This window comes from Rhopalosiphum padi, chromosome 1 (genome assembly GCF_020882245.1).
Source record: "Rhopalosiphum padi isolate XX-2018 chromosome 1, ASM2088224v1, whole genome shotgun sequence".
NCBI lineage: Eukaryota > Metazoa > Arthropoda > Insecta > Hemiptera > Aphididae > Rhopalosiphum > Rhopalosiphum padi.
This window is the reverse complement of record NC_083597.1, coordinates 20,214,948-20,234,702: the sequence shown is the minus strand read 5'-3', so window position 1 is coordinate 20,234,702 and position 19,755 is coordinate 20,214,948. Positions and strand designations below refer to the sequence as shown.

The 19,755-nt window shown below is 24.7% G+C and overlaps 1 protein-coding gene across 1 annotated transcript; it reads right to left on the bottom strand.

Moving 5' to 3' along the window:
- Positions 1-1,499: 1,499 nt before the first annotated feature.
- Positions 1,500-15,860, bottom strand: LOC132922652 (dnaJ homolog subfamily C member 13). The gene is made up of 32 exons (XM_060986280.1): positions 15,606-15,860; positions 14,556-14,631; positions 14,233-14,494; positions 13,959-14,159; positions 13,498-13,898; positions 13,310-13,436; positions 13,122-13,244; positions 12,382-12,554; positions 11,862-12,069; positions 11,633-11,788; positions 10,996-11,250; positions 10,570-10,929; positions 10,039-10,241; positions 9,822-9,981; positions 9,380-9,652; positions 9,120-9,322; positions 7,940-8,225; positions 7,525-7,881; positions 7,256-7,447; positions 6,562-6,697; positions 6,306-6,490; positions 5,303-5,494; positions 4,936-5,115; positions 4,687-4,854; positions 4,410-4,628; positions 4,167-4,305; positions 3,538-4,090; positions 3,269-3,476; positions 2,965-3,147; positions 2,416-2,556; positions 2,099-2,339; positions 1,500-1,994 (listed from the first exon to the last, which is right to left on the bottom strand). Exons 1-32 carry the CDS (start codon positions 15,613-15,615, stop codon positions 1,894-1,896), a joined length of 6,672 nt encoding a protein of 2,223 aa, XP_060842263.1. The 5' UTR covers positions 15,616-15,860; the 3' UTR covers positions 1,500-1,893.
- Between the last annotated feature and the right edge of the window lie 3,895 nt (positions 15,861-19,755).

The window sequence follows — 19,755 nt, the reverse complement described above, 5'->3', positions numbered from 1 at the left end:
TTCAATCGATGCTTGTTTTTTTAGTAATTTTCAAAAAATATTGATCATACTTATAAGTATAAATACTTGAAATATTTCACTTTTATCTAAATTATCATTTTTTATACTAAATAAAATTTCCAAAATATTTACAGTTTATTCTATTTATAGGCATTAACGATTTTCGAACTTGTTTAATGTTGATAAAAATGTTTAGAATTGCTCAATTTTTTTAAAAATTTAATGCACAATCTCTCATAAGTTGTTTTTATAGTAATTTAAAAATATTAAAATTGTGTGGGTTCAGTTTTATTTTAAACATTTGAAGTTCAAATTTTGATAAAATTCATCAATAGCTAAAACTTGAAAATTCAACAGGTACAAAATTTATTTTTATGTATACAATAGAGCTTAGAAGTTAAAATTTTGATGAAATTGGATATTTATACAAAGAATAACAATATTTTAGTTACTTTTTAATTTAATAACATTATGGGGAATTGAAACTTTTATAAATAAATTTATATTAAAATTATACATTTAATTTTATTACTTTATGCTATTGCTTATTTATACTTCAAATCTATTCACATAATTCTATGGTAAGTTGGTATTGACCTAAAAGTTAATACCAATAACATATGATATAAATATATAGTGTTTACTATTATAATAACCAGTAATATAATAGATACAATACTTTTTTCAAAAAATAATTCAACTTACCCTTTTACTAATAGTGAAATAAATAATTAAAATATTGATATAAATATGTAATAAAATAATATACTTTGTAGCGTAGGCTACCAAACAGTTTCTGATCAGAATCATTTGCTGTACGCACTATGCAATGATTTAACATTAAGACATATCCATGTGACCAGTATACTACTCAATGACACGGTACATTCAATACCAACCACAATTTAAGATATACCTATAATGTAAGTTGTATAATAAATTGTGATACCTACTAATTATGCATTTTTTGGTTTTTTTTTATCATACCCATGTGCGATAATAGAAGATACCTGTTTAGAACATCAAATCAGGGCCTGATTAACCAATAGGCTGAGTAGGCTACAACCTAGGGCACCAATCGACCAATGTTAAATTGGGGGCACCACAAAAATTTTTTATAATTTATATAAATCAACCCTAGCCTACTGGCTACCAACTCCTTAATCAGGCCTTGAACATCATCAAAGAAATTTAAGTAAATTAACTTAGTATATAATATTTTAATTGAAAGTATAATATATTTCAATATATTTTAATACATATCATCACATAAATTGTTTTATGTTATAAAATATGTTAAATAAATACACTGTTTGTATTTTTTAACAATAAATAATTTATTCAGATTAAGGCTGTGATTTATAGGCTTTATAGATATTATTACCAGTATTATGAATTATGATTTATAAAATGTAAAGGTATTATTATAATAACACATACATTATGCTTACACATACACACATATATATATAACACAATAATTTTAAGTATAAATAATATAAATTGTAATAGATGGTATTGCATTGAATAAAATAGTACAAAATAAAACAGTGGAATATCTTATAACCTTATATAACTAATTTATTGTGGTATTATAAAAATAAAATTATCACAGTTTTTTTTTTAAATTTAACTCTAAACATTTATTGTACTGGGTTATTGACTAAACATTAAACATGTTAACCATTGTAAATTTAAAAGGTTAGAATATATATATTCATAATAGTATAGTTACTTAACGTGAAATATATTAGTATAAGTAATATTATAATATAAATGAAAGTTCATAGTAATTATATTAATACTAGATATATTGAGTTGTTCATAATTTAAATAAAATCTAACTCTATGCATTCTAAAACCATACATGGGAATATTATAGTTTTGAATCTGCTAATATGGAGAATAGTCTTTTTTAATCAATGGCGGAGGTACATTACTTGTAGTAGAGTTTGAACGGCCCTCTGTTAAGTAGCCACCAACACTTTGAACACCTAAAAATAAAATTATACAAAAGTAAATAGGTTTTTTTTTAAATTCAAAATGAATCTTGCCATTTTTGAATAAGGATACATATTCTGTGGTACCATAAACATACCCATTAAATAAGGCATTGAAGGTGCACTTGAAATGAATAGATCATGATTTTGATCTTTGTAAGCAGACCATGCAGGAAGCTTATCCAATTGTGCTTGGACTAAGCTACCATATGATAAACTTAAAGACATTGTTTTTAATGCTTTCACAATTTGTGCTTTAGCTCTGGCACTTCCATTGACTCCATCTAATCGACCATCAAGCAATCCAACTAAATACGATATTAAATCTGTATCTAATGCCTAAAAATATCGTCAAATTTTAAGAAATTATTAAATATTAATATTATTATCATAAATCATAACTGATCTTTCATACCTGTTTTACAAGATAATCTTTTTTTGCTGCAAACATTCGACTGAGTGTTTCCGATGTAACAAAAATTAAACTGGAATTTTCTTGCATTGCTTTTTTCATTGGACCAATGCACTCAGTTTGAGATATGCATCCAACACATACCTAATTATAATATATATAAATATGTAACAGATGTACAATTATTATGTTAGCCGCTAATTATAAATACATATCACGATAAAAAATTAATACATATAAAAAAAATTATTATTGGACATTAGGATAAAATGTTGAGTGTTATTTCGACATCGCCAAACTCTTAGAGTTTGTTTATTATTCAATTAAGCAATGCTCTAATAGAAGATTCCAAGAATTTGTAGGATTTTGAAGTAAAAAAATGTATTTAATAATAGATAATATATTAAATTAGTATAAAAAAGAAAATAATAAAATAATAAAATAATAAAAAAATAGTATTAGAATTAGAACGATATTAAAATTTTAAATCATTGAAATATTAAAATGTATTATTTATTATTTACAGAAAATAGTATTTAAATAATATGGTACCTCATTAAGTGATAACTGATGCAATATCATAAGCACAGATTTTGGTACATCAGGATTAGACAACAGTGATAATTGAAAACAAAGACGAGGAATGTGACCTAATGCTGGAACTTGGTCACTGAGATGAGGTTGTGCTTCTAACAATTTAACAATTGATGTTGTTATTATTTCTAATTTATCATTCTGAAATAATGAAATGATAATAAAAATAAATAATTAAAGCTTGTGAAAAAAAATTAGTTCTGATTACATCAAAAATCAAATCAAATAATTACATACATTTAAATAAATATAAATAAATTACCTTTTCTTTTGTCATGGAACTAATGCATGTGTCTAAAAGTTCAGATAAAAATTCTTTTGGTCTCCTAACATTCCAACCAGGGTTGTTATTAAATAATCTTAAATAGACCCCAGCAACAACAGTTTCATTCGTAGGTGATGATAAAACTATACTGGTATCTGGTAATTTTACAGCACCTTTAGGATTTTGACGAAGTGCTAAGTAATGCCTAAATAAAATAAAATAATATAATACTAAATTATAGATGAGGTTAATAAATGTATTCTTACTCTCTAGATATTTTGTTCACATTTCCAAAAATATGAATTCTTGATTTTTCATTCCAGACAAGTTCAGGATTTTCCTGATCGTTATCTAATAGTCTAACAGTAGATGATGGTAAATCTCTCATAGTATCTACGATTGCTAATGGTAAAATTTGTGCCAACGCTAATCGCAATCTCGGGCCACTTAATTTTTCAGTCATCAAACGGCTTAAAAACATTGCACTTTTATCTCTTAGCCCAGATTCATTATCACCATTACATAATAAATCAACAGCAAACAAATGTCCTCCTTTATTAAGTATATCTTTTACAATTGTTGAGGATGTTGATAATGTGATAAGAATGTCTAAAATGATCATTTGGTCTGATGGAGTTGAATACAAACAAAGTAAAACATAAATAACTACTCCAGAATTAGCAATATCTGTGATACATTCATTATTTTTAGTCACAGTTAAAATTATGTTCAGAGCACAATGCTGTACTATTCGAATAGTTTCAACTCGTAATAAACTGAAGAGTAAATCAAAGTAACCTATACAACTCACTTCAAGACCTATAAAATATAAAATTGATTTAAGAATATCATAAAACAGTAAATAGTAAATACACATCCATTTAAAAAGACTTACCAGGATTGTTTAAAATTAAATTATTAAGTGCGTTTAACACCATTATAAAACTGTTAACACGTTTTTCATCTAAAATATTATTCAATGGGTTATTGACTTTTATGTATTCTAAGAGATCCAACAAGAATGCTTTAGGATTCTGTAAATATATTATTATTTATATAAATCAATAAATAGGTCTTAAAAACAATAAAGGTAATAAGTTTATGCTTTAAATTAAATAAATTTAAATTTAGTATTTACTTTGATTGTGTATTGAGGTTGTTCATTAAACACTCTTATAAATATATTGCCAACAATTAATTCATTTCTATGACTAGAAAATGTTAATCCAATTGTTTCTAAATTAACAGATTCTTTCTGATTACACATAGTATCTAGAAAATCACTTAGTTCAGCTCTTGTACTATTATCCCAAACCATGTAAGGTGTTTCACAGTTACTGCCAAGTATTTTCAGCAACTAGAAGTATATATAAAATATAATTAAATTAAATTTCAATAATAAAGAATATAATTACTTGATGCGGATTCTCTTCAGACAGCTGTTCTGCTACATAAGGTGTTAATAATTTTTCAAACAGAGATTTGGCTACTAGGTTTTCAGGAGTGGATAAATCTCCACTATAATAACCACCTAATCTAGCACATGCTTTAACTGATAACTTAGATAATCTATTAAGCACTTCCTAAAAATTAAATAACATTTATATTTTAGTCATAGATAATTATAAGAATAAAATTATTAAAATGTATGTTTTTAATCTTACTTGATTGTTAGCTTCTTCTGACCTTTCAACTCCACATTCTTCTAATGTATAATCATATAAGAACATGTAAGTTAATAAATGCCAAATGGCACCTTTTTGTAGAAAACTAAATTGTAGATTTGAATCAGACGCCATTGCAGAAATACAGTCCACTGCTTCACAATGTAATTTTGGTAAGTTCTAGAAATTTAATATAGTTAAATTATATGAAATTGAAACATAAGAAATTATGAATACCTATTATGTATTTTCAAAATAGGATTACCTAAATTAAGTCACTTCACTATATATTATAATAACTCAAGAGTTAACATAAATTGTATGTACTGATCTTATAATAAAAAAAAATATACATTTATACATATACCTTAAAATATAATATTCTAGTGATATCATTCACTAGCTGAGGCATTTGGGAAAAAGTATCTCGGCACATTGGAAATTGAGATGCAACTTTAAAACAAAGAGTACAGTATGTACAAACTGATACTGACATTTCTGTCTGTACTGATGATTTGTTTAGTACAGAAACACATCTAGAATAGGCTCTAAGCAAATCCTAAAACCAAACAATATTTTATTATGATAAATGTTTATCAAAAATATTATTATTAATTTAGACTTTTATTTAGTATTAAAAAAAAATTGTTGATTATTTTGTATGTTATTATTTAGTTTTAAAATTGACAAATCTTTAGTATCGTCTTGATAATTCAATAATCAATAAGAAATCAAAACGTTATTTTTTCAGTATGTAAACTTATTAGGTGGTAAACATGTATTTAATAGTGGCATAGGCATGTACAGACATTGTTAGCAGGAAACAGACATTTTGGTCAACAATAACAATAATCAAGTCAACTATTATTGTATTTTAAAGACAATCATAAAAATCAATAATGCCTAATATTTGTAATTATTTATATACAGTAAATTCCCGTTACAATGAATACCAATATAACAAAAAATCCCGTTATAACAAAAGTCATAGAAGTCCCCTGCCGAAAAGCAGGATTTATAAAGAGCTTTTTCAAATTTTCGTTATAACTTATAACGAAAAAAAAATTCGGTCCCCTGTAGTTCGTTGTAACGGGATTTTACTGTATTACATTTAGTGAAAAAAAATTAGGACGCAAGAGGAACAACCACATTACTTATACTTATGCGTACACCTATATGAATGGAAGGATAGTTAATAAGAATTCTATTTTACCGTATGTTAAAATATGGATTTAACACAATAAACACAAAATAAATATACTATTTAAATCTTCAGCAAGATTGGATTAAACTATTAATATATAATTAAACATTCTGAAAAAATTAATCACATTTGTATTTATAATACATAAAATATATATTTCACTTACAATAAATCCATGTTCTCGATTGAGCTCTTCTGCATTCAACGCAGAACATTTGACTGTATGGTACGTAAGCTCACTAGCAGCTGCAAGTAACATGTTACCTTTAGAAAACAATTGTTCATCACCTGCTTCTAACCTTATGGTTTGAACTAATTGTTTGTATCCAGCATACTTGTAAGGTTCAAGATCTGTGAATAAATATAAAAATAACTTATTAATATATTAAATATTTAAATGTAATATAAATAATACAACAAACCTTTGGAATAACGGTGGAATAAAATACTTTGAGTTTGAAGTATCAATAGAATATTATTAGGATTGGGACCATCGTGTACCCATGGACTTCTACTGCAAAGAAAATCATATGCTCTATTTGCAGCAACAAATATTTCCTAGAAAATATAAATAAATTTTATGTATTATATTTTAATGAAAAAACATTTAAATATTGTTAACTATAAAATAACCTAGCCAAAATTGTTAATAATATTTTACTTGAGAATTATTTTTTTTTTTTTTTTAATACCAAAATCTTTTATTTATAATGCAAAATTTATTTTTTATTAAAAATGTTTATATTTATTACTAAAGAAATAATAGGTAACTGTAATAAACTAATAATTGTTAAGTTTAGATAAATCACTTAAAGCTTATTAGTATAGAAAACACTATACTCAATGGGATTATAATAATAAGATTATTCATTCATAGATAAATATTTTAAATAAAACATAAAGTAAAAAACAAATATCACAATTTTAAGACTAAAAATTATATTAATTTAAAATATAAATTATCTAATTCAGCATTTCTCAACATGTAGTACATGAAGAAAATTTCCCTTTGGCCTTTATTAAAAAAATTTAAAAACTAATTAATCTTAAATAAATAATAATTTGGACTAAATGAACAACAAAGAAATTTAAATTTAAAATGGCAATATCACTTACACGCCCTTTAGGATTTTTATCAGGGTGATTAGCTTGGGCAAGTTTATAATAGGCTTTTCTAGTAGTTGCTTCATCATAATGATGTCCTCGTTCTAAACCTAAAGACACATAAGCATCATCTATAGACATTATAGGCGGCTTTTTTTCTACTTCATTTTTCCAAGCTTCTAGTACATCCTTTAAAAGTGTTATCTAAAAGCAATAATAATAAAAATATAATATAATATTATGCTTATTTAAATAATTTTTAACAAAAAATATAACCCTACTGGATCATTAATTGGCCAGTCTGGAAACCTTTGTACATCACACAAATGCCTTAAATAGAATATATTACAAAATAATTCTGATTGCAGCTGTGGGTAACGTACTACTGGTATAGCACAGTATTGGTAGTATGCTCTATTATTTCCACGAAGTTTGGGTGTAAAATCAGCAATATGACATGCAATTTTTTCAATCAACATTCGTCTCATTTCAGCATTCCAAATAGCTTCTGGAGTATCAAATTCTCCTAAAAATATTTGAGCAAACTTTTCAGGGCCATGGTTTTCTAAATAAAAAACCATTGCTTCTGGCAATAAAGGTCCAAGTACACTTCTTTGCATAAGTTCTCCACTTTGCACCTATTAAATTTTAAGTTTGTATTATAATATAAAAAACTTAATTAGAAAATATCCTTACTTCTTCATTTCGAAAAGCTTGACACGTATGAGTAAGCCTTAAAAATTTAGCTATTGGCAAGATGTTTGAACCTGTGTACATTAGCAAAAAGAAAAATACTCCAGTCATGTATAACTTAGCCGCATTTGGATTATCTGATGCAATTTCACACAATAAATGTGCTACTTTTTCAACAAGAATAGGATCAAATGTTAAAAGAAGTTGAACCACATGAGGAAGATGAAGAGAATCAGTTAAAGCTCTCCTGATACGTGCAATTGGCCAAATAATTGCTCCATCATTATCTCTAATATAAAAATAATTATAGAATTATTATCAATAGTTTTTTTATTTATTTAAAAAAAAAAGGTACTTGTTTGTTATTGCCCCGCCAATTAAATAAAATAAACAAAATAATAAATAAATATAAAATATGTATGTATTTTTAATAATAAAAAATTTAAAAATAAATGAATAAATATATGTTTATAAATTTAAAAAAATATGTGTGCATTAGTAAATAAATAATATAATTATAATTATATTGGAAGCCAGAACTCGGATAAATCTTTTAAAATGGTTTCAAATGCGTCTTGTTTTCCGAGAAGTGTTCTCCACATAAATTCTGCTAAATATGATTCCAAAAAATTTCTGTTTTCTAGTTTTAACTATATTATTTTTTTGTAAAAATGTAATTGCAGTATCATTGTTAAAAACAACTGTAAGTAATTCATTAAAATTCATTTTATTATATAAAATTAAAAAATTAAAAATTAATTTTTCGTATTGGTTTCAAACGAAGTCAAAGTTTAATAAAATAATGAAAGCCAGCAGTGTACTAATATGGTTTAATATAAAATGTACAATAGTTTTTCCATTTCCCAAAATAGATCATCCATCATGAGCTAAATACAATAATTGTAGGTATAATAAAGGCACAATATATGGCGGGGCGATAAATTTTATGCGGCATACTGGCGATAACAAACAAGTACCAAAAAACAACCAAAATTTTATCATAGCTAAAGAATAATCAATTAAAAATTTCTAGAATCAATACTAATAAAGCATTAACTAGAGCCTAAAATTTAACATAATAAAATGTACATGATATATGTGAATATAGTCGAATCAAAAATATTTATTATTAAAATTATTATGTTGTACCTAAACAAGATATATAATGTTTAAAAATGATTACCTGCTAGGATAATATTGACACATTTTTATCAGCATAGAAAGTATAAGAGATGCTAGATCACTTTCATTCATATAACTTTGATCTTTAGCCAAAACTGTCCATTTGAACTGACTTAATTTAAAAAGAGGTTTCCATCCTTCTAATCCAGGAGTCCAACATTTTGACATAGGTTTTAAAATACCTTCTTTGTACAAATCTTTCATCTAATAAATTAAAAATAATTTAATACAAAGTATAATATAATTTTTTATTGTATATACCTCTTGAAAAGTAATAGGCCCATTGGACTTATCACCATTACCAAGCCCATAATACCACTGTTTTTCATTATCGAGTAGCATATCATTGCCAGCTTCTATCACATTTGTTTGTGTAGGAACAACAGCTCTTGTTGTATGTAAATGTGCTAATGTTAGCAAATCAACAAGAATCGTTACACCTTTAGATTCAATTATATCTTTAACATTTTGTTTGTTTAGTACAAGTTTGTTTAAGAATAAGAGCAACCTGTCTCTTTCAAGTTTTTCAACAGTCTAAAAAAATTATAAAATACAATTAATTCCATAGTTCCAATATTCTTTAATTAAGTAAAAATATTTTTGTATTCTCCTGAAAATCATGTATTCAACTTGCTAACAGAAGGTAAATTGTTGGATATAATAAAAATATAATTATTATTTATCAAAAAAAAACTTGGCTCACCTTTTCTAATTTTACTAGAATATATTTTGTATCAGTAAATGGTCCAATTTCCTCAAAATATTGTCCATAAATGACAGTCATTGCTTGAAGGCACAAGCATTTCATTTCTATTTTTAAAGCTAATAAAAATCGATGGTATAAATCATAAAAAAATCGAAATCTGCAAAAAATTAAACATTAGTACAAATTAGATAAGATATATATTTTTATTTCTTACGGATTTTTTATTGCAAAATCTATACTTCCATCCAAAAGTAATCTCAAGTAGTAACCATCAATACAAACTTCATCTTGTAAACTAGGATATAGCACCTCAAATTCATCATGATTCCAAGCAATTAAACTATTTGTAGTAAGTTGACGATCTGAATTAAAAGCTTGAATTTCTTTTTTCAAAGCGTCGTGGAGTTCTTCTCGGGTCTATCATAAAGGTAATCAAAAATAAAAATATTATTTTAATATGTTATTATTTCAGGCTAAACAGGTATTGAATTCTAAATATGTTGCAGTATATTATACAGAAATAAGACTTGGAAAATGGTGATTTATTAAAAAATATTTCAATAAAATAAATAACTAAAGAAAAAGAAAATTTTTAAATTTGTAAAGTAAACTTTAATTATTAATTTAATTGTATTTAAAATGAATCCTATATTTTTATTTTAACTTTATCTTTGTATTATTTCTTAAACCTGAAATAAGAATATAATTCATAGGTAATATATATAATGGTAATTAAAAAAATTACCTGATGATTCCATAACAAACTAGGAGAAGTGTGGTTTTTATTGAACTTGTAATAAAATAATTTCCAATTTGCTTGACTTTTAATTCTTTCTCTACGTCTTCTTAGTACAATTGGGCGGGCTTGTAATTTATCTTCTTTTCTTTCCAAACCTAATGATGCTCCCCAATGACCCAAAGCAATTTCAACTTCTTTCTCTAATGTACGAAATTTTCTTTCTAGCGCTGCCAAGTGTGGATTTCGTTGATTTTTTGCTGCATGATCTTGAGCAAGTTTCAAATTATCTCTAGTAATTAAATGATCTTCATTTTCATCCATTTCTACAGTTTCACTTGATTCCAAAAATCTTATTAAACCCGATGGCTAAATAATAATATAAAATATTATTACAATTGTCCTAAAAAGTATTTAAGCATTATATCAAATTACCATTAATCGAGCTAATAAGTCCATAGCAATAGTATTATTAGTGACCCACAATCCAACTAAATGCCTAGAAAGCTGTCTATGTACAAGCATACGTCTATTATCATCATGAGTAAATAATGCTGTTAGTAAATGACTAGGTAATGCTGCTTCAGCCAATGCTAATTCTTGCATTCGTCCAGATATTTCAGCATCACCTTCCTCTATTATTGCTCTCATAACTAATCCTGCTCCTTTTACAACAGTTAATGATGGATGCTACAAAATAAAATTCAACAATTTAAATCAGTTACTTAAATTAATAATTTGATAATTTGTAATATAGTTATTTCAATTAATATTATATTATTAAATATCTAGTCATGTGAATCATGTGATAAAATAGAAATATTAATATAATATTTAAAAACAAAAGATTAATTAACCAAAAATTATAAAGCATTTATTGGTAATTAACGTTTTGAATTATATATTATTTATAAAATTATTTTATATTATATCACTTGTATATAAATATATAGTTTAATTTTTAAATTAAAATAAATATATATATACATATTTATGATATTTAATAAATAATATTAAAATTTCAATGTATATATTTTAATTTTTAATGCCTATTAAATATGAAATTATTTACCTGAAAAAGTTGAAATAAATATCTTCCCCGTTTTGCCACCAATGCTAATAATGTATCAAAATGTGTACCATCGGTTGTTTCACTATAGGGAACACAAAGTGCAAAAGTAAGAATATCCAACATAGCAGATACTACTAACGCTCCAGTTCCACGTTTCTTAGAAGAAATAAAGGAAGTATTGTTAAATTTAGTTTTTTTTTTGCTTAGAATGTATGGTTATACAACTTACTATATGTTCCACCCACATATCAAGCAATGATTCTAAAAAGCTAGAGGTAGATAAGAGGGAGGATTTATTTAGTTGCTCTTGCCTTATATCACTATCACGGTGCATAGGTTGCATGAGGGTACATATCATATCTAAAGCAGCATGAGTGATAGCTTCATGATCCCTTTTTAATGCTCGAGTTACTTTTCTTCCAAGTTTGTCTTTAAGCCTAGAAAATATAATTTTTTAATTTGTGTGATAAATATGTAAAGACATTAATATGTTGATTGCCATTTGACCAATTCACAATAAATCATTAAATATATAACAAATGCTGCATAAACGAAAACATCTATAATTACATCCTAAGTCATTATTTTGTCCATTATTATCTAATAGTAGATCCATATGCAAAAAATGTTTATTATACAATATTGATAATTGTTGATAATAAAAAGTATCATTAAATATTTTAGTACCTAATATTAGAATAATATAAAATATAGCTTGCATTTAAAAAACATAATTTTATATTACATACTCTGGTAACATGATAAAAGTAGAAAAGCCAGCTTTAGTAGCAAATAATCTTCTTAAAGCATGAAATTGGGCCTCTAGTTCATGAACTGGAATCTCATTCTGATCACCTTGATGAGCAATTATTGATGTAAGAGCCATGACTATTAATTTTTCTTTATTTTCAGTAAATAGTTTCTACGAATTAAGAAAATTCACATTAAAATTCAATATTACATTGTAGAATTATGTATTTTTGTTAATTAATAATCTTGTAACTGTAGTTAAATTAAATATGGTGATTATTTGGTATTATTAACTTATAGTTAATTCTTTAATTAAATAAATAAAAAGCCTAAATAAAATACAAAATACTTAAGCTATAAAAGCAAGTAAAAAGCTATTAATCGTATAATTATATAATAAAAAAATAAAGTAAGAAAAAATATCATTTTTTTGTCTCAGAATGAAACCAACATTACTTTATTAAATTTATTTGTTGAATAAGCATATTTTAAAGAAATTTTATTATGTAGATAATAGATAATCAGAAATGATTGTAACTATATGTAAGGTCTTATCAATAAAATACATAAGTACCGAGTGTATAATTTTATGCATGTTTTCCTTAAAAAAAAAAATGTTTACATTATTCATTTTGTATTCTTTTATGATAAAAAAAAAATTAATTTTTAGAAATAATACCAAAAAAAGTTTTACCTAATGTAAGGCATTATTATTTTTATTTATAGTTGTATAACTTACATCTTCAGAAACAGAATGTATTAAGCCACTGTACTCAATATTAGCATTAAATCTGTCCAAAACTTCAGCAAATGATTTTCTAGGAGGAGGTTCTTTAATACACTTTAAATGATTAGATTCAATCTAAACAATAAATTAGAATACATTTATAAAATTAACTACTAAAAAAATTTAATAAACCATCTTACTTCTTGATCGGGCGATACATTAAAAGGTATAAGTCTTTTATCTCGAGGAGTAGGAGAAAGTTTAACATGTATATGATGATTTCCAGATGACCTTACGCTATCTAATAAAGTTGCCAGGAGGGAATCTCTATAAATTTAATAATTATTATTAATATGTAAGACATTCATTAGGTGAGATTATTAAGTACCTATTGGTAGCAGTGTATGAACGACATGATGAATCTGCATACTCAATACAAAACTGTTGTGCATCAACTGGATCTCGTATTAAAGCAAACACAGAAGACAATGGTCTTAATGTGACAACTGTATATGTTTGAGGATCTCTCTCCAGTAAACAAACTTCACTTAAGCAAAGTAATCTCCGTTGTGGACATTCTTGGTGTCTAGGAACACCAATTTTTTTTACTTGAAACTCGCAGACAGATGTAACATGTTCATCTGAACTATATCGTCCTAATCTTTTGGTCAAAAAATCATCATGTGTTATACTATGTCGGAAAAATTCTATAGGTATTTGTAAGTATATCATAGCTCTTTCTTTAACTTTTTGAAATATTTCTTCTCTATTAGAGCTGATGAATAAATGCTAAACAATTATAACTCATTAATTAATAAATAATTAACTAAAAATATTTTGTATTTTTACCATTCTCCCATAAGGTCGTGATATAATAACAAAACCACCAGGGATATCTTCAACATGCTGTAAAGCTTCTATGTCCTTGTATCGATAACTAGCAAGAACTTGAGCAGTTGCAGTATCTAATTGATCAATAGAAATAGGAGTTACATTTATAGTTACTGGAAGTCGAGTATCGGACCAATGGTACTTCAGAGCTTCATAATTCTAAAATAATGTATTTAAAAAATCTAAGATTATATAAAATAAATTTGAAAGAGATTATAATTCTGTAGCATACATAAATTTCTTCTTGACCACGTTCAGAAAATTGATGTCTGAACTTGAGAGCATCAGTTAATAAATTTGAACGAAAATCAGTTGAAAATTTAAATTTATCAAGTTTGTTTTTGTCTCGAACAGATAACACAAAACCACCTGCATTTTGTGGATCTACTTGTATGGATATTATTTGGTTATATGAGTATCGATTAGTTATTTCTAAGCTATTTGGATTGTATGTTGTGATGCCATGAGTACCAACACTAAATATTCTTTTATATCTAAAAATGATAGAATATTATAAGTGGAATAAATAAATATTACAGTATTATTTTTACATACTTGCCCCTCCAAGAGTGTTTTGTTACAAAGTAACAAACAACATCTGTGTTATTTGGAATGGGTAACATGTTATCATCTAAAACAGACAAATGTATTGTAATAAGCAGAAGATGTCATAAAATAATTATCAGGTTATTAATACACATACAGGGTGTTAAATTTACAATGAGTATTCATTTATTTATAATTTAGTTAATTTAAAATTTTTTTATAAATATATTATATAACACAAAATATTTATAAAATTATGAACTCAATAAAAAAAAAATATTTTCTACCTATATTTACTAATTAGTTGTATTAAAAAAATCTTATATTAGTGAATAAAATAAAAATTGACACAATATGTTGAACAAATAAAAGAGTAGATAGGTATATGAAAAAAAACGTATGAATAATCAAATATAATACATCAATCAATTTAGGAAAAAAATAAGTAACTGTAGTATTTATAAAGAATATTTATAAAAAAAAAAAATTACAAAATATGAGAACTATTTGGAACATAAAATTACCAAGGTACATTATAATATGTAGAAATTATTATTAAATAATAATATTTAATAATAAAAATATATTTATAAGCAATTATACCTTTTAAAGTTTAAATTAATTTGCCTTTTGGATTGTTATAATTATGATATATTGTTTATAAAATGTTTCAATTTTGTATAATTTATTTGGTAATTTTTAAAATTTAATTTTAGCAAAAATCTATTATTTTGGGTTAAATAACATTTTTTACTTTTTTATTTCTATACAATAAATATTTAAAAGTTTAAGATTAAAGTTATAAGAATACAAAAATTAATGAGATATGTTAATTTCCAACAATTTTAAATTATATAACAATTAATCATGAATTATTTTTTAAATCAATATAGGCAATTAAATTTAATCTGACAGAAATTAAAAGCCCAATACAAATTTATTTTAAAAAGAACCATCCAATTTTTTAAACCAAATCAAAAATGTCATTGTTTCAATCTAATCAATCACATACAAAAGTGTATAAAAGAGTAAATAACTCATAGAATTAAAATTTCATACTTCCTGGCATTGAAAAGTTTTGAGGGTACAGCTTCTTAAATCATTGCAGATCAAAATTCAAACTCCTGAATTGCAATGTGTTAAAGTAAATGTTACTGGGGTTATTACTTAAAAACGTTGAATAATAACACACACTAGTTGTTAGCACTTAGTAGTAAGTAGTTTAATTTCAACATTTATTTTTATCAAGATATACATATAAAGTTTTAGTCGACGGTACGACACTACGGTCTACGACAATCGTAAATTGATAATAATATTTCAATGCTACCAAACAGTAAAAACAAATCTTTGATATCACTAAAAAATAAACGCTTATCAGATAAATCAGTATATTATCATAGAGTACTCTATGTATATTATCATCACGGTTCAAGATATATACATATATGATTATCATCACAGAATAATTATCATGATGGAAAAATATTATATATGTTCGACTTGGAATAAACAACAAATTATGTTATCACTAGCCGCCAAATTTAATTTCAATTTAATTTTTTTTTCTTAAAATATTAAATTGCTCATTATTCCCCTACTTTCTACAGGTTAACTTATACAACAATACAAAAACATTATGCAAAAAAGTATTATTCAAATGGATGATATTAAAAAATCAATATAAAACATTACTTCTAACATTAGATGTTTAATAATTAAGTAACTTGGGTATCTTACATAATACATGAAATAAAATTGGGAGGGGCAATAAAAATATTTGGAAATTAAAAAATAAATGAAATTAAAAAAATTATGAATATTAGTACTGCAGATACAATATTATAAAATGAAGAAGAAGTTTTAACACAATAACATTAGTGCGGAATAAAGATTGTACCAAACTAAATCGAATCATTCTACCAAATAGTCTACATTATAGACGACTATTATATTATGCACTTTCTACATTATGACACGTCACCATTTATGAGAATTGATAATACCTAAAATAATAATAATTATTTAAGCAAATGACTGACCTTTAATAATAATAATGATAAAATATAATTTGATCGAATAATCATTAAAAACATTCTAATGAAACTATATCGATACAAACTTTATTAAATTATCCAATAATGCAGATACCTAATTCAAATATTTTTCAAACAAATTATATCATTTAGCTCTTTAATACATTGTTTTATTCAAATGTGGAAATTAAAGCTTTCAAACAATTATATAAAGTAATTAATAATAGTTAATATTTATATATTTGTGTATACCTGCGGGTACATATCAGCTGACTGATTTCCAAAATTATTTAATGATGCAAATAGTTTTATCATTATTTTTATTTTTTATTTTTTTAACAAAAAAAATAATATTTGAAGAATAATTATAATAAGGTCTTTATAAAGTTTTGAATTGAATACAATTTATAAAACATTTTATATAATATAATATGTACTTATCAATATTCAATAAAGTAGGTAAGTGGATACTGCTCTAGTGTACAATGTACATTAGATGTCGAGTGGCTTATTATTATAAGTGCATTAAATTGGAATTCAATGATATATCATTGTATGCGAAGAACGATTCTGGTAGGTAACGGTTTATCAGCCTAGCTATTTGCCTATTAGTCATTTATTTTACTTTTAGTATTATAATAGGAATAATAGGATAATATTTTTGCCGGAAATAATATTGCATTTATAATTTATTTTATAATTAGTATTTAATTATTATAATAAAATATATATTTATACCAAAATGTATATCAACTTATATAATTTAAAATAATTAAATAATATAGCTTTCTGTAAATATCGTTAAATAGAAAAAAATTTAATAGATTCATAGTACCTATATTATAGATAATATTTTAAAGAAATCTAATATATTATTGCGTATTTTAAAATTCATAAAAATATAAAATATATAAAAGTTTAAGTACCTACCCGTGAATAATGTTTCGAAATTGCAATAAAATAATTAACATATTTTCGTTATTTATCGTTTAAATACGTAATTTTGTGCAAATTGGAACTTAAAATGTCTATAAAAAATAATTGTTTTTATATATTTTTATATTTTACGGTTTTAGTATGAACTAATGAACCTATGAAAAATTTTTCATAATATTTTCAAAACTTCGATACAAAAAGAAAAGTTTTTATGAAGTAAAACTACAAAATAATTTGCTTTTTTGTCAAAATTCTAACTTCATATGCTTATAAGTTATAAAATATTATGCCTATGTATTTTTAATTTTTTTTAATACAGATACATGAATAACCTTTGTATGAACTTGTATTAAATTTTCATGAATTTTGACCCCCGCAAATTATTTTTTTTATCGACATTTATAAAAAAAACTAAAAACATTTGAAAATTTTGTCGTATAATGAAAATAATGATATAAAAGTTTGCCGAAAATGTCAAGTATCTATTTTTTTTTTGTTTTCTTGAAATACAATAATAAAATATTAAATATTGATTGAGGAAAAATAATTGAAAATATTGAGTTGAGATAGAGTTAGAGACATTGAGGTTTCATGAAACACAAACTATTTCCTAAGGGTGCCTTGGTCGTGAAAGTTTGGGAACCGCTAGGACCTAGCTTATGGAAACCTTTAATACCATCATCATCTAAAACCTAAAAATCCACCAAACTGCTCTTCTAAACTTTATTGTAAGATATAGTTAGGAGTTTAGGATATTAATTGTTTAGTAGAAAATATAAAAAGTGTTGTTAAATTAAACGAATATGTGCACTTGAGAAATAAATAAAATATTATGAAGTAATTTTGCTGTATTAATACCGATTGCTATAATGATTGTAAAAAAAAACACAAGTTAATTACTAAAATAAAAATACACTATTGAATATAAAAAATAGCTTAAACTAGCTTATTGCGGAGACGTTAGTTGTTAACACGGCAACCGTTTAGTCGTTTAAATGTTTTTATTCACATATAATTTATAAGTTTAAGGGTACATAGTTTCTAGTAGCCAGTAGGTGCCTATTGTGTTATCGATTATTCGAATACTAGCGGGCAGCGATGATTACCCACTTTCCATTTTAATTTTTATAAACTGTAGGTATAACTATGACGCATATTTGCTTTTTTTTTATTTAAAATTTATTAATAATAATGCTAAAAAGAAAATAACTTCCTTATGAGGCTTTTTGCAAGTTATACAGCTAAAATGTATTATTTTTATTTGATATTATATCAGTTATAGACATGGACACCAGAGGTAGTAATAGCATTGATTTTATAATAAATATAAAATCAATGGTAACTGTAGTTATATAACTCATTACTCACTTTATTTAATTCTACGATGACAAGTCATAACTAAGAAATGAAAATAAGAGTTTAGTTATTAGTTTATTACTATCTAGAATAGTACGCACTTTAAATAATTAAATTAAATATATACATGAAGTATGCATTTTTGAAAGCGAGGTTAAGATGAAAAGCCTCCTAAAATCACTAACATTAATTCATAATTTGTGCAACCGAAAAAAATCCTCACATTTTATTAAAATTTAATTTTATAAAAATTTGTTATTATAGAAATAATATTATATAAAAAAAATAACAATTTTTAGTATACTTTTTAGAACTTAATTCGTTTAAAAATAAATGATGTATTGGGGTTTGAGATAACCCAAATAGTATTTGGATACCAACAATTTGACATTACTCAGTTGATTGCATGATTATAGATAACCATATGGTTATTTGTGAACCAAAACACTGTATGTATTGCATTATAGAGTACTATGTTAAGAAGGATTTAATAGAAATGAAAGTTTGGTCTAGTTCAATCACTAGTAGTATCATGCAAAATCTTATCACGTGGGATTTAATAAGCCCCAACACACTAAGGAAGGGTTAATAAAAAACCTATGCTCTTCGGATTTTATATCATACCAAAAAATTACTCTACTTCCGATTCCCTAAAACACTCTGATTAAAATGTAACTGATCTTGAAACTTTTTGTCACTGCATATATTATTAAATAATTTATTACTAAATAATAAGTACTAAATACAATACAATTTTCAAAATATTCTAATTTATCTATTTAATTAAACTTAACCTTGAAGATTTAAACTACAACCAATATAACCAAGGGCTGATGATATTATTGCTTATCGGTAAACCATAAATTACCGAGAATTAAAAA

Coding starts and splice junctions, on each gene's coding strand:
- LOC132922652 (XM_060986280.1), bottom strand. Junction 11,789..11,861: donor ATATGTGGGTGGAACATATA/GTAAGTTGTATA, acceptor ATTTCTTCTAAG/AAACGTGGAACTGGAGCGTT. Junction 9,982..10,038: donor GATTTTGCAATAAAAAATCC/GTAAGAAATAAA, acceptor AATTTTTTGCAG/ATTTCGATTTTTTTATGATT.